Below are 14,363 nucleotides of genomic sequence, written 5' to 3'. Positions count from 1 at the left end.
AACAGATGTTTTAAAGACTTTTCAAGTAAAATTACGGAGGGCTAAAGGCACTGGGACATGTCACATCCAACTGGAATTTAAGTTTAGCCTAGCATGTAAAAACCCCAAAGTTAGTAAGGTTGATTTTTACTACCTGCAAGAGACTGAAATATTGAGGAGAAAAAGCAGAAGCATGGATATCCCTGGCACGATGGCACAGCACAGCTCGGCATAACGTGGAACCACTTGCATATGGCATTAGCAAAGCATTTCAACATGACCCTAATTCTGTCCCGTAGCTAAGGAAAAATATACAAAATTACCTTCGCTTTCCTTATTTTAACTGTATCTCAGGCCAGCCCAACAGAAATTTTGGGGTTGTTAACTGTCTTAAGGGGGCAGAGAAAGAATATGTTGCATCTCCTCTGAGCCATGTACAAACAGATCAATTCTGGTAACAGATAAAGGCTACAGTTGCCCTTAAGTTCTCATACTCCCTCAAAACGCCAGTTCTGTTCTCCAGGTTAAGACTCAAAATTATTATACTGTTTACATTTCTCCCTGTTCTTAATTCCCTGCCAGGGGTGCAGATCAGAGCATCTGACTGGGCCCTGAATGGCTCAGCTCCTCCTCTGGTTTCCAAGAGCTTCTGTATTCCTGAAGTATTAAAAGTTTAAAATATGTCCCTAAAAGTAGGAGACAACTAAATAAATATAAATAAAACACCCCAACCAACCAACCAAAACCCAAACCAAACCCAAGACACAAACAGAACCTTAACCATTTTGTTTAATGTTGTACAAAACAAAAAACTGGTGAGTATTACAATGGGAATAAAACACTGGTATCACATTGCCATCTCTCTACCTAAACAGCTGAGATTCACTTCTCTGTTCATACCATAGAAACTTCAGTGGCCTCCAGGAACAGAATGACTTAAAAAAAAATCCTTGTGTCACACGTATTCTTCACTCTACACTTTAAAGCTGTGCTCACAGAGACCGCTTCTTCTGTTGGGAGTCTTCAGGTAAACAGGAGTTCAGTTGTAAATAAAGTTGAATCTAAAATTTAAAAGGATTATACCAAGTGAGGAATTTTCATTCTTTCTATTTAAGGGCGTTTTTGAATTGTTATGCAAATGATTTGTTTCTGCTCTGGATAAGCCTCCACCTGACAGGACAAAAGTGCATTTTTTCAGTAAGACAGCTTTACAGTATAGCATCATTTTTTAACAGCCATTCCTCCTCTAGCATTGCACAACTGTCTCTTAGGGTTGCAGAAGAGCTAATTATTAACATTTCACCTCCTAAGACAGTTTAATAGATATGAAAATCCCAGTGAGAGTTACGCTCCTCCATCACCAACTCCTTCACAGTATTTCTGCTGTCAGGCAACCCTTACATTTTCCCAAGGTAACATGTATGGACATACTCAACAGCAGAATTCTCAGCTAAGTTTCACAAAGAGCAGTGGAAACAGCCATCCCTCTCAGCTTCCAGATGCCTCTGTTGCACTGCTACCCAACCAGCACCTGTCTGCACAGCAGCCAGCGTTCTGCTGGTACTCAGAAGTACCTGCAGTTTTTAGAAGGGGGAAGCCAAAGCTGGGGCTGGGTAGCCAAAAAAAAAAAAAACCAGCAGGAAACAAGCCCATTATGGGCAACACCCGTGCAGACATTCTGCTAGCAGACTTTCTTCATCAAAGCAGGAGGAGGACAGAACTTTCCTGAAGAGCAGCTGGCAGGCTGTGGGATGTCTGGCATGCCTGAATGACCATCCACTGAAATAAGAAACGAGTGAGCTCTGGAGACCTGAGGCACAAGCCGTGTCCAGGTAAGAAACCTGAAGAGTGCGTACATTGGGAAGAGGAAGGCAGAAACACAGCTGTCCCTACAGATATTCGTGTCACAAAAATGCTCCACGCTATAAACACAAACACAATATACCTGCTCAAAAGCTGAGGAAGGCTGGAAATAATTGGTCCATATCCTGGTGCATTGTCGTAGAGCTCAAACAAGGGTGCAGCCACCAGCTTGTAATTTTTGGGGACTGCAAACAAAGCTAAAAACAAATACAAGTTGGTAAATAAGACAAACCAGAACACATTCAGCCAGGGTATCATTGTCCCACACAGCCCTCAAAACAAGGTCACCACACAGAGCATTCAAGAAGGTTTACTCCTTTTCTACTTAAACATGGGGTTCAAATGCTGAACAGGAATGAGAATTTACCAGGAATTCATGTTCAAAGGATCATCTACCTTCAGAACCAACACCAGCATTTAATTTTGTTAGCGACCAACTATAAACAGCTGCAAGCATATGAACACAAACTTGCTACATCCCCCTGTGGGAAATGCAAGCATTTAGACACTGGTATAAATACAACCCTTTGCTGCAAACAAATACCTACCCTTTTCTTGAAGCTGGACCAAAAAAAGCTTTTTGTGCTCTTTCGGCTTTGTAATATGAGCTGGGATATAGGGATACTACAAGAAAAATGACAAAAATTAGTTGTACAGAGCTTTGAAAATATTGTGCAAAACTTTATAAATTATCAAGCACTGAGCAAGCTTTCAATGTGTCATATATTCTTCTTTCTTGGCATCAAATAAAAAAAAAATTATAAGAAAGTACTTAAGAAAGGAATGCTGTTGCTGCTACAACTGGTGACAGGATCTACATGGGCCCCAATACTCACAAGCAGTTAAAACAACCCAGTAAGACAGAAATGCACAGCAGCAAAATGAGCAAAGATTTTCAGTATAAAAGCCTTTGGAAACAAAGCAGTGAGACTAATTTATTCACAGGGCATCTGTTCCATAAGCAGCAGTGCCAGGGTTTCCACTGTGGCTACAAAAAGAATTCCAGTGGTGCATCTGTCTCAGCACAGAACTGGAAGCTGTTACATCCAGTGGTTTCTCATCCATCATGACATGTATGAGGAGGGAGACAGAAGTTTCCAGAAAAAGAGGTTGCAGTTTCTCCCCAGTCACCAACAGGAGACGAAACAGGTAAAAACCAGGAAAACTAACTGCTCATGCAGCAGGTACTCCAAAAGGCCAGCAGGTGGGCTGAAGGCTTTGGAAGTACAATCAGTACTTGAGTGAAGAAGATGGAAGCCCACAGGAGTACTCACCTGTGGAGGTTCAAAGTTGGGTCTCCACCAATTGCCAATGCAGTCATCAATCACCCAGTCTTGCTGAACACCATCCTGGCGACCCAGTATCTACCAAAAATCAGTAACAAGCACAACTCTAACTACCCCAGTCCATTTTTTTAGAAAACACAGACTGGAAGAACAAAAACTCGCTGTAGTAAGTGTCTGATGCAGTTCAGAACTGCTCTGAGACAGCTTTCAGTAGAACTGTAGAGTATTTTTGTACGAAGTGGAATTTTTTAGTAAAAGCCTCGCCAGGCAGGACAAGGCCACTTCAGAGAGCACTTCAAATTCCACGCTGTACTCAGCTGGACTGAGTCCTATCTGAGCAGGGAAGAAGGAAATACATTGTTACACCAGCTGGCAGAATAATTTAGGCTAATTGGAGGGCATGGAAGGTTAGTGGTGCAACGGGAGGACTCTCTCAAAGGCCAGTCCTCACCAGTTGTGCTCCACAACATATTTTATTGCTCATCTGCACACTCACTTGCCTGAGGCCAGTCAGAAAGCAAAGCTGCAAATGAACACAGGACTTGAGCAGCAGCAGGAGTCAGCCACGCTCACGATGCAGACAAATGAACACTTGACTGCTTATGTGTAACTACCTGAGAACATCACAAAAGCAACAAAATAACAGCAGCGGTAAGGAGACCACTCTGATGTTTTGGCTTCTTCTGCCAAATTCTAAAATAGTGTAACATTCTGCTACAGCAACACAACAAAAGGAAACAGACCTCTGTCATCAAGCGTTTGAGCCCTTCCACCTCATCTTCTCCAGGATTGAGTTCACCACCAGGGCTGTTCAAATAATCAATGAGGAAAGCTAAAGTTACATTTTATTGCATTTACCAGATGTGCTTCCAGGCAGGGAGTTACAAATTCTTTTATGGTCCTCAAGTCAGAAATTCCAAATCTACCTTTGAAATTGAAGACAGCAGGATAACGTTCACCAAAACCACGAGGAAAATGGCTACTTATGTCCCTTATAAAAATAACTATTATATAAAATGCTTTCAGTTGAGCAGGACAAAGCATAACAATAGATATGGTAAAGACTGGGACACTTAAAGTCTTAACAACAATAACCAAAAGCTGAAGAAAAGATTGTAAATACTGCCTGTGTTTATTCTTATCTCAACACCAGCACACACAAAGTCTTAGCAAGATGTGAATCTCATTCAAAACATCAACCAGTTGGCCACAGTTTAACCTCTCCCCACCTGTTTAGCGGTCTGTGACGATAAACTACAGTTTAAAGTTTAAGAAGCACTTACAGCTTGAAAAAAGTCGTCCCCAGCTGCAGCAGCAGCACGTGGGGCAGCCTGTGCTCGTGCACGATCAGCACCCCTTCCACCGTCCTCCTCATGCCGATCTTGTCGAACTCCTCCCTCATGCGCTGGAACCGCGCGGCCACCGAGCTGTCCTTCTCGTACAGGGGCTCCTTGGTGCCGAACGTGTAGTTTGTCAGAGGGTACCTGCGAGGGGGGAAACGGCACTGCGTGAAGAAACCCAACTTTAAACCCCTCTGGCACAGCCCCCGGCCTGAGGCAGCCCCCTGTGTGCCTGCTGGGTGACTCGGAGTGCAGGGATACAATCCTCGCTGGTGGCTCTCGGGGCCCTGGACCCAGAGGGATCTGCTGGAGGGAACACACGAGCACGGACAGACCTGCTGAGCCACAACCAGCCTGGGGCTGGCTCAGGAGAAGGAAAGGAGCCCAGCAGAACCAACTGTTATTCAACAAGGAAGGAAGCTGCACAGGACTGCAGTTGTTTTCTGCAGATGTAATGAAGGGCCTGAGAACTTGGTTTGGAGTAGGTTTGGAGTGGGTTTGTTTTGGAGTAGGAAATCAGGCGTCGGCATCACAGAAGAGGAGAAATGCTGACTGTCTGAGGGCAGGGTTGGGAGCCTGGGGTAAGATAAAGAGTGTGAGCAGATCCCCCTGTTGGGCTGGTGCTGGGCCTCTGCACTCTTGGGACAGTGCAGTGGAAACTCAGTGATTTCTCCAGGTAAAAAGGACTGAAAACATTCAGAAAAGAAAGGTTAGGCAAGAAATGGCCTAGACTTTAAAAAAAAAATGACGCTGACAACACAGCTTCCTGATGAGGCATTTTTTCAGAAACTCTATAGAAATATTCCAGTCTCTGAAGCTCATATTTGAACTTTCACAAGACTCTGAATAAACTCAGCTACACCAAAAAACACAAGTGTCAGCGACAAGTAGTTCAAATTGAATATTGACCGCTGCACTTTTAACATCTGCTGGTTTTTGCATCTTGACAGACATGCTTAGCAAAGAGCACATTCTACATCCACCAGGATTTACTAGAAGAAGCTAAAATATATAGTTTCTCATCACAAAAATATGTAAATACTTATTAGCAAGTAGTCTGTATCTACGACAGAAGTAAAGTTTTCTCTGGTAGCAAGCACTCTGAATTGAACCCCAATACCTGCACCAGACAACCCGCACCTCCCGAGCCAGAAGCTGTTTTTAAGCACTAAAGCGTTCACCCCAAACGCTCCACACACTAAAGCGTTCACCCCAAACACTCCGGCGAGCCCTCGGTCCCCCCAGTGCGGGGGGAGCCCCAAAGGCACCCGGGCTGTGCCGCCCCTGCCCTCGGCTCTCCGGGGGGCCGCGACCCTCCGGGCCTCGCAGGGCGGGCACAGAGCGCAAACCCCCCCGGGGCTGCTGAGGGAGCGGGGCCGGGGATGCTGAGGGAGCGGGCGGGACGGGGCAGGGGCGGGCAGGCCCGAGGCGGCGCTCACAGGTTGATGGTTCTCTCCAGCGTGAGCGGCTTCGTCTGCTGGATGTACTTGTTGCCGAACTGGTTGACCCCGCGGGGCCAGCCGGTCTGCGAGCGGTTGGGCGGCACCACGGACATGGCGGGAGCGGCGGGAGCGGCGCTCAGAGCTGGGCAGGGGGAGCCGCGTCCGCCATCAACGCCCGCCCGGCCCCGAGCGCCGCGCGCCGCCTGCCGGGACCGCGCCCCGCCCTCCCCTGCTCGCCCATTGGCCAGCTGCGCTCCGCCCCGCCCCCCCCGCGCTCCCCGATTGGCCGCCGGGGGCGCGGCGCGGGGGCCGCCGGGAGTTGCAGTCCGGCCGGGGGGCGCCATGGCCGCCAAGCGCCGCGGAGCGGCCGCGCCGGCGGGAGCGAAGCGCGGGAAGCGCGAGGTGCGCGCGGAGCTGAGCGCGGCTCTCGAGGACGCGGAGCTGCGGGAGCGCGCGGGGGCGGCCTGGGCCCGCGGGGAGCGGCTGCGGCACGGTACGGCATGGTGCGGTACGGTACGGCACGGTACGGCATGGTACGGCCCGGCCCCGTTCCCCGGCCCTCACCGGCGGCCTCTCCCCGGCAGATGCGGCGGCGCTGGAGCCGGCCCCGTTCCGGCACGCCGTCATCCCCGGGTTCCTGGCGGGCGCGGCCTTCGCGGAGGCGCTGCGGGACGAGCTGATGGGCCTCGCCTTCCGCGGGCGGCACAACGACCTCCTCTCGCTGCGGCAGGTGGGCCCCGCGCCGAGCCGAGCCGAGCCGTGCCGAGCCGGGCCGGGCTGAGCCGCCCTAACCCCGTCCCTTCTTCTCTTCCATGGGCCGCCGCAGTCCGACGAGCTGGGGGCAAACCCCGAGCCCCACATCGCCGCGCTGAGGTAAAGGATACGCTGTCACCCGCAGCAACAGCACCTGGAACTCTTTAAACAGTTGGGAGACAACAAATTAGTTTAGTTTATGGTAATATGGATGCTTTATAACAAGTGCCCTGTGCTTGTCTTCTCAGGAACGCTCTGTGTGAAGAATTCCGACCATGGCTTTCTGCTGTGACCCAGATAGAGCTGGAGCCAACTATTGACATCTCCTGTGCTAAATACGAGTACACTGGTCAGTATATGAATGATCCTTTCCCTAAAGCTTCTGTGCATGCATTGGAAACAAAATGTCAACGGAATACCTAGCTTTATAACCCATCCAACCCTTTTCTAGTTCCGGAGGGTCCCAGAAGCAGCAAATAAAAGTCTCAGAAAACAAAGTACAAATGATGGAAAAACTGTTGCTGTAGTTCTGTTGCTGGTGGCCTTCACTGGGCCTGGTGCTGTTGCAGGTCCCCACCTTTTCAGAGTTTTATGTGGCTGCTTCCATGCAGAAGGGTGAATGTTCATCTTCCAAATGCTGCAGTAGAGTTTGTGGGGGCTAATCTGCCAGTTGCAGTGCCATCCCACGCAAGTTAATCTTGCAGATCTCAGGCTGGTGATGCCGATGAGTTGAAAACGCAGTTCCTGGGAGGAACGTGTCTCTTCTTGCTGTACCCTGGCGGGGCCAGAGCTGGGAGGCAGCTGTTGGAAGGATGGGAAGATGCTGCAGCAGCAGCAAAACGTGTGTGATTGCAGACGTGTTGCTGTGCCACGATGATGAGCTGGAGGGTCGGAGAATCGCCTTCATCCTGTACCTGGTGCCGCCCTGGGAGGGCAGGGACGGGGGAACGCTGGACCTGTACGGCACAGACGGTGAGAGCCCGGGCCTGGCCTCGGGGGGTCACAGACACGGGGCTCGTGTGCACCTGGCAACAACTCTCCTCAAACAGTAGAAGGGAGATAAAGAATTTCTCCTTTCTCCTCAAAAGCAGATGTATGGGTCAAATTTGCACCTCAGGGGTGGGCTGTAGTGGGGTTTACAGACCACGAGCAACAGCAGGCAAAGAAACAGCCTTTCATTGTGTTCTTTTGGAAGGGCTGAGAGTGGAGGCAAGTTGGAAGCTATCTTAACCAGAGCATGTTTTCTTCCTCCTCAGAGCACTTTCAGCCACAGCAAATCACCAAGTCATTAGTGCCTTCGTGGAACACACTGGTTTTCTTTGAAGTGTCTCCAGTCTCTTTCCACCAGGCAAGGAGCTGTCTCTTGTTCCTTTTTCGATTCTCATTGTTGTGGTTGTTCCCTCTGTGTGTTATTACAATCCTGATGGGGAGGGAGAAGAACTGTGGCTAGAGCAGATACTCGTGCTAAGTGCTGTGTGCTAAAGGCAGGGCTTCAAGGACTGACAAAGCCAGCACTAAACTATCAGTCCAGCTTCATCATCCTGGGAAAGAAAAATTTCTGGTTTGTGTTGCTATCCTGGCAAGCCCCTGCTGTGAATTTGGCTGGGGTTTGGTTTTGTTTGTTGGCTTGTTTTAAACTAGCTCACATCTTTTGTGTCATCACTTTGCTCCAGAAGAGCTCCTGAGCCCACCACCTTCCCAGCAGGGCTATAATTTGTGCTTTCTCTTCACACTACTGTCACAGCACTTTAGAGTGTGTGAAATTGTTCCATGTAGCCCAACCTCTGCACAATTTCATGAAATTAAGGTTTAACAGTGACCATCACTGTGGGAAAACTGAGGGTTTCCAGAGACCAGGGTAAATGCCAGGATAGAAGGTCTGCTCTTAGTCTGACAAATAAAGAGCCAAAGGTACCAGCCAAATGTCCTTCATGCTGGCTTGTGTTACAGCATTTTTTAATAAGTAAAGGACAAAAAAGCAGAGCAGTATGGCCTGCCAAGGCCCACGGGTGCTCCCTGTTGTCTGACCTCCCAGACTGAGCTGGGACAGCTGATTTTTGCAGGTCATGGCTGGTCCTTCAACAGAATAAATGGCAGGAAAATGAAATGCAATTACTTTACAACAGAATGACAAGGCTCTCAGAAAGAGCTCTGCTGTGGCCTTGGAGTAAAAGCCTAGGCTGGAATTCTGGAACATACAATGGATTGAGCATCAAAGCTTGCTCTCGGCCTCTCCGATAATCCGACCTGGTCTAGCCCTGACTTTTCCACGTGTGCAGGTGGGCTCTCTGGAGTCAGGTCCATCTCCTGCCATGAGTTTGCACGGTGCCTGTCACCGCTGTCCTTGGCTGTGCTGTGACCCAGGCAGTGACGTGCCGCTCGGTGCCGTTGCAGGTGTCGGAAGTGGTGTCGCACAAGTGCCGCCTGTCCGTGAGCGGCTGGTTCCACGGCCCGGCAGAGCTCAGACCCGCCCGCCACGCTGAAGCTCCCCTGCCCAGGAGCCCCCACATCCCCTGTGATGTGAGTAACAAGCCTGCATCTGCCTATCTGCATGTCTCTGTCTTTCTTGTTCCTGCAGTACTTGCTGCGGGAGGCCGTGATGCTCTGGGGATGCTTTAATCCTGTCGCGTTCTCCTTTTTGTTCCCTGTCCATAAATTTGTAACCAGTTTCCTTCTCGTGCATGTTTCTTGACTCTGGATGTTTTGCATACCTACAGTAGTTCAGAGACTGCAGCAAATACTGGTGGTGCAGTGCAATAAAGGAATGGAGTGTGTGTGTGTAGGAATCCAGCCCTGTGCCAGCTCTGTAGGGGGAACTGAGGAATTTCTTCACTTTTGCAAACTCAGGATTGCAATCCATTTCCCTTCCAGCATGAAATCCTGTATGAGTGGATCAATCCAGTTTATTTGGACATGGACTCCCAAGCTCAGATCCAGGAGGAATTTGAGGAGCGATCAGAAATTCTCCTGAAAGACTTCCTGAAGGTGAGCCTGGTGGTTTGACTTGATCTCATCTGCCAGAAGGGGTTGCAGGGCTGACAGGCACCAGCTGGCATGCAGGCTGGCAAAGGGCTTGCTTGCACATCTGTTAACTAAAACACCCAGTTCCGTGCCCTAAAGGGGAATGGATCTCCAGAGGTCCTTTCCAACCTCAGCCACTCCGTGATTCTGTGGGTGGATCCCCTCTGACTGTCTGAACACTGCTGCACAGGGACTCACCAAAAATCAAACACTTGTACTCAGCCCTATTTCCTGCAAAAAGCAAAGCAGAAGGATGGAAACCCACGTCACCCTTCCTGCTTCCCAGCCTTTCCCCCAGCTCTTGCAGTCTGACACTTGGGGAACTCCACAGGTGTGTGAAACAAGTGACCCATGAGAGGTTTGCCTTACCTGAAGGGCTTTGCCTCTCAAGGCTGACTGACCTCTGGTTTACAGGGCACCTGTAGCTCAGTCAAGCTGCATTCTCACCCAGCAGACAACCAAGCAGCATCTGATACCTCCTGGTCACTGACTGAACAGACACAACGCCCTCCCAGGCAGTGCCTCTAAATTCAGCAGTCTTGGGATCCTCAAACAAGCTAGAGGGAAAGTTAAGAACGCCTTATTTGGAGGCACTGCTTCTGGCACGCCTGGGAGCTAAATGTTAATATCTCTGCACTATCTTTTTCACCTAGAAAGAGAAATACCAACTACTCTGTGAGGCCTTGGAGAACAAAGGGATCCAGTGGAGCAGTCGGGGGCCTGCCAACAAGAGGTGGGGAAGGGCAGCACACTGTGCCTGTTGTCAGGCCAAGCAGGAGCTGCCATGAGGCTGCCCCGGTTCCTGCTGCCCCAGGGATGTGGCTCCTGTTGGCTTTCCAGCAAGGACATGCCCCTGCTGTCTTTCAGACTCTACGAGGCAGCAGAGGAAGGCACCATCCCTGACACCCTGAAGGCATTCCTGCGGCTGTTGCGCTCCGAGGCCTTGTTCTTGCTGCTTTCCAACTTCACTGGCTTAAAGCTGCACTTCCTGGCTCCCTCTGACAAGGATGAAGATGCTGGGGAAGGACGAGCAGCAGACACTGCTGGGCACAGAAGTCCCAAACCTGAGCAGGAAGAGGCTGAACAACCCTCTGACAGCAGTCCCTGTGAGCCAGACCAGGCTGCCAGCACTGGTGAGGCACAGGATGGTGAGACACGGAACAGTAAGTACAGCAGCAGGGTGAGAGGACTCCAGCACAGCCCTGGTGCTGAGTGCTGGCAGCAGAGTCCCCAGTGACCTCAATGGAACCCATCTTGTACTGCAGCCAGCACAAGAGTGGGACTTGGAGCACATCAGATTAGGTACCAAAATCAGTGACCATTGCCAAAGAATTTGGAGTAAATCCATGACTAACTTGAACAGACCTAATTCTTAAGAGTGGGACTTCTGGGGAGGCTGTTAATTGCCCAATAAGCTTTTGTCAGTCGCTATGTGGTTTCTACATCCAAGTATCCCTGCTTCTTATAAATCAGATTTTCATGCAGGATAACAAATCCAAAGGAGAAAGGTGAACACATCAACGTAATTTCAGAACTAGAAAACTGATACCTCAAAGGTAGGATTTAACCTTTCAGAAAACACTGTCAGCCTTAATAAGCATTTATTGTCAGGAGTGAGATACTACTGCTGTCAAGGATGAGATTAATTTTGGGTGCAGGGATTGGTGATGTTTATTTGAAACAGTGACTCTGAAGTTTAAGGGCAGAATTTTGAAAACGATCATCCTGCACTGAGTCAGGCAAGTTAGGGGACACTGGAATAAAAGATATTTAAAGTCCTAATGAAAAATCCCATCAGAACACTTAGTAGGAACAAGGCTTTGCTTCTCTGATCTCCACAGTCTTTTGGCTCTTCTGTCTGCCCTGTTCCCACCGTGTGATTTTTAATTCATTAATGAGGAGGGCATAGATTGAGTCTACATGGATTGAAAACTGAGCCAGACCCATGAGAAAAGAAAGGCTTCCCCAGATTCTGACATACCTCCTTGGGTGGCACACACAGAGTGAGTTCAGGGCAATATCCTTCTTCACTGGGGTTTCTGGTAGTTCCTGGGTACTTCCAGAGCAGAAAGCATGCTGGCTCCTGGGGTTTGTAGCTCCACTGTAAATCCAGGGGAAACCTAATAAAAAGGGAAGAACTGGTTAGACTAAAGCACATCAGAGCTTGGAGCAAATGTTCAGGTACATACCCTGGAGCCAGGCATTCCCATGCAGTCTGTGGGTTTACCTGTGCTGTGCTGGGGCCAGCAGATGATCTCAGTGGTGTGAGGGCAGCTGGCCTCGCTCCCCTCGTGCTGCTGCCCGGCCTCCTGGCTGTGCCTGGCGTGTCTGTGCCCTCTCCTAGGCCCGGGGGGCCCTGTGTGTGCGGGGGAGCTGAGGCGCTGGACCCACGGCCACTACACTCTGGTCCACGACACTCAGGCAACAGAGTTTGCTCTCGACCTGCTCTTCTTCTGTGGCTGTGAGGGTAAGTGGGCAGCAGAGAGATGTCACTCTCCTTACAAGCTTTGCACAAAGGAGTCCCTTCTGAATTCTCAGCAGTGCTAAAACCACCAAAATTTCCCTGCTTTTTCCTACATGGAAGGTCTCTCTAGATTCTGTCCTAGTCCTCACTTCAGTATAAACCCTTGTTTCAGTAGTCTTTGTGTACAAAGATTTGTTGGGATTGTGGCCTTGGAGTCAGCTCTGGCCTTTCCTGCTGGAGCCAGGAGGTGGCGCTTGGGCAGAGGGAAAGGCTGAGCCTCCCGGACCTTTCCTCTCCTAAGCAGGTGGAGGGTCAGGTGGCCAGAACACCCTGCTGGAAGTGTTCTGTTTCACCCCTTTTCTCATCAGAATTGTCACTGCACCTCTGATTCACAAAGCCCAGAGTTTCCAACAGTTAACATTTTAGATTGCTGGTTAGATAGTGATGAAAACAAAAATCTAAGCATTAGCATTTTAGACCAGCTGAGCCCAGAACACACAACTGAAATCATCTAGCACGTGGTGGTAATTATCCTGAAATCCTTTTGCTGTCTGCTAAGGCAGAACTGTTCTACATGTGAGGAGGCAAACTGGGGATCATCCTGTATCCACTAAGTGTGGGCAGTGGGGTGCCAAGGCATGTCCAGGAGGGCTGTAAGGAGCCTGGGCAGCACTGAACTTTCTAAGGGTCTTTCTTTTCTGTTTTAAGACTGGGATCCTGAATATGGTGGCTTTACCTCCTACATTGCTAAAGGTGAAGATGAAGAGGTAAGGACCTCAGTTACTAGCTGCAAATGGGATAAAATTGTTTAGGGTGGAGTGATATAATTACACTGGGTTGTACACTAACATAATCCTGAGGGTGCTCAGGATTGCTCTGGAGCCTTCCTGCCCCGCTCCCTGCTCCTGGGGCCACGTGGGAAGCCTGCCTTGGAGGGACACAAGGCTTGTGGCAGAGATGACACTTTTCCAGGGGGTGCAGTTCCTGGGGATCACATCCAGCATCAGTACTAATGACAGTGCTGAGCAGCCATACTAGTCCAGAACTCTGTAATAGATTATTAAATATATATTATTACTCTATAATAATGCTTCAGGTTAAGGGGTATTAAAATGAAAATGGTGTCACAGTTCATTCTCTAACACCAGACTTTTGCTCTAACTTTTGAAACTTTTGTTTCTTCTTCAGAATTCTATCAAAGCTGTTCTTATGACCCTGATATCCTCCCTTCCTTTTGTGCCTTCTAGCTGTTGACAGTGAATCCAGAGGACAACTGCTTGGCCTTAGTTTACAGAGACAAAGAAACTCTGAAGTTTGTGAAATACATCAACCATCGTAGCTTGGCACGCCTGAACAAGCATCCGAACAGAACAGGATTTTGGGATTTCTCCTTTGTCTATTATGAGTGATGGTGCAGAGTGTGACCACTCACAGGAAATGGGGGTGGGTGGTGGGCAGGTTCCTATCCAGGCATTCAGCTGGGACCTCAGTGCAGGCAAATGTTGCTGATGCAGCTTCATCACACAGCACACAGCGGGGTCCAGGTGGCTTTTTGAACTGTGCAAATGAAATTCAGTCCATTGTAACGTGCACTCTGAACTGCTTTTAATGCTGTGTGGAGCTGTCAGCTTTCCAGCTGTGCTCTCGTGGGAGCAGCACAGTGGTGTCTCTGACCTGTCAGGGTCAACTGCGCATTGCCCCGAGCTGATGACTGTTTTTATTAAAAAAAAAAAAAAAAAAAAAAGGAAATGGGCCAGTTAAGTGCTTCAAACACTGGTCGAGCAAGTTCTGTTACAAAATGCCCAAGACGTTTTCTGGGGCTTAACTGTGCCCTGTTTGGAGAGGCAAAAATAAAGGAGCTGCCCTGGGAAATAGGAGGTTTTTCCAGCTGCACAGCTCTGGGGAGGTGGGAACAGTGAGGCTGTAAAGCTGCTGGCATGGGATGGCCCTGGCACTGTAACAGGGAGCAGGACTTTACTGTGCTAAATGCTGTGCAGACAGACCCAGATGCAGCCCTTTTTCCAGGTGGTTGTGCAGAGCTGCAGTTGCAAGATCTACACCATCCTGTTCCCATTCTGACTTGTCTTCTCTGTGCACCAACGAGACTTTCTTGTTTCATTTCAATCTTCCTTCACTGCTGACAAAGACAAGGGGATGAAGCTAGAAATGAATCCTGAAGCGAGGACAGGACTCTGAATCCCAGGTTTCTGAGGCA

At 49.3% G+C, this 14,363-nt stretch overlaps 2 protein-coding genes and 1 long non-coding RNA gene across 5 annotated transcripts; 1 reads left to right on the top strand and 2 right to left on the bottom strand.

Moving 5' to 3' along the window:
• Positions 1-750: 750 nt before the first annotated feature.
• NUDT21 (nudix hydrolase 21) lies at positions 751-6,127 on the bottom strand. Its single transcript, XM_027908527.1, has 7 exons — positions 5,908-6,127; positions 4,412-4,612; positions 3,872-3,935; positions 3,117-3,206; positions 2,391-2,466; positions 1,925-2,039; positions 751-1,040 (listed from the first exon to the last, which is right to left on the bottom strand). Exons 1-7 carry the CDS (start codon positions 6,021-6,023, stop codon positions 1,019-1,021), a joined length of 684 nt encoding a protein of 227 aa, XP_027764328.1. The 5' UTR covers positions 6,024-6,127; the 3' UTR covers positions 751-1,018.
• A 125-nt stretch (positions 6,128-6,252) lies between these two features.
• Positions 6,253-13,723, top strand: OGFOD1 (2-oxoglutarate and iron dependent oxygenase domain containing 1). Of its 3 annotated transcripts, none has more exons than XM_027908523.1 (13): positions 6,253-6,403; positions 6,495-6,640; positions 6,737-6,783; positions 6,912-7,012; positions 7,519-7,635; positions 7,920-8,011; positions 9,058-9,183; positions 9,535-9,648; positions 10,338-10,417; positions 10,552-10,847; positions 12,029-12,151; positions 12,857-12,915; positions 13,396-13,723. In XM_027908523.1, the coding sequence occupies exons 1-13, from the start codon at positions 6,253-6,255 to the stop codon at positions 13,555-13,557; spliced, it is 1,614 nt and encodes a 537-aa protein (XP_027764324.1). In that variant the 3' UTR covers positions 13,558-13,723. The 3 variants fall into 3 exon arrangements, with proteins under 3 accessions (XP_027764324.1, XP_027764325.1, XP_027764326.1); XM_027908524.1 differs by having other exon boundaries at positions 6,381-6,413; XM_027908525.1 differs by lacking the exon at positions 6,495-6,640 and having other exon boundaries at positions 6,390-6,413.
• On the bottom strand, positions 8,040-11,849 carry LOC114070903. The gene is made up of 2 exons (XR_003573977.1): positions 11,666-11,849; positions 8,040-8,083 (listed from the first exon to the last, which is right to left on the bottom strand). It is a non-coding gene; the product is annotated as an uncharacterized LOC114070903 (long non-coding RNA).
• Positions 13,724-14,363: the final 640 nt, after the last annotated feature.

Source organism: Empidonax traillii, unplaced genomic scaffold, assembly GCF_003031625.1.
Source record: "Empidonax traillii isolate 1590-97213 ecotype Southwest subspecies unplaced genomic scaffold, ASM303162v1 scaffold1739:size66342, whole genome shotgun sequence".
Lineage (NCBI taxonomy): Eukaryota > Metazoa > Chordata > Aves > Passeriformes > Tyrannidae > Empidonax > Empidonax traillii.
This window is presented reverse-complemented; position numbering and strand designations above follow the sequence as displayed.

What these genes read in the sequence shown, in the direction of transcription:
- NUDT21 (XM_027908527.1), bottom strand. Translation starts at nt 6,023, where the DNA reads ATGTCCGTGGTGCCGCCCAACCGCTCGCAGACCGGCTGGCCCCGCGGG. An exon ending in CTGGAGAGAACCATCAACCT is followed by an intron (nt 4,613 to 5,907) that starts GTGAGCGCCGCC and finishes CCCCCCTCGCAG; the next exon opens with GTACCCTCTGACAAACTACA. An exon ending in CCAACTTTGAACCTCCACAG is followed by an intron (nt 2,467 to 3,116) that starts GTGAGTACTCCT and finishes TTTTTCTTGTAG; the next exon opens with TATCCCTATATCCCAGCTCA.
- OGFOD1 (XM_027908523.1), top strand. Translation starts at nt 6,253, where the DNA reads ATGGCCGCCAAGCGCCGCGGAGCGGCCGCGCCGGCGGGAGCGAAGCGC. An exon ending in TCCTGAAAGACTTCCTGAAG is followed by an intron (nt 9,649 to 10,337) that starts GTGAGCCTGGTG and finishes TTTTTCACCTAG; the next exon opens with AAAGAGAAATACCAACTACT. An exon ending in CTAAAGGTGAAGATGAAGAG is followed by an intron (nt 12,916 to 13,395) that starts GTAAGGACCTCA and finishes TGTGCCTTCTAG; the next exon opens with CTGTTGACAGTGAATCCAGA.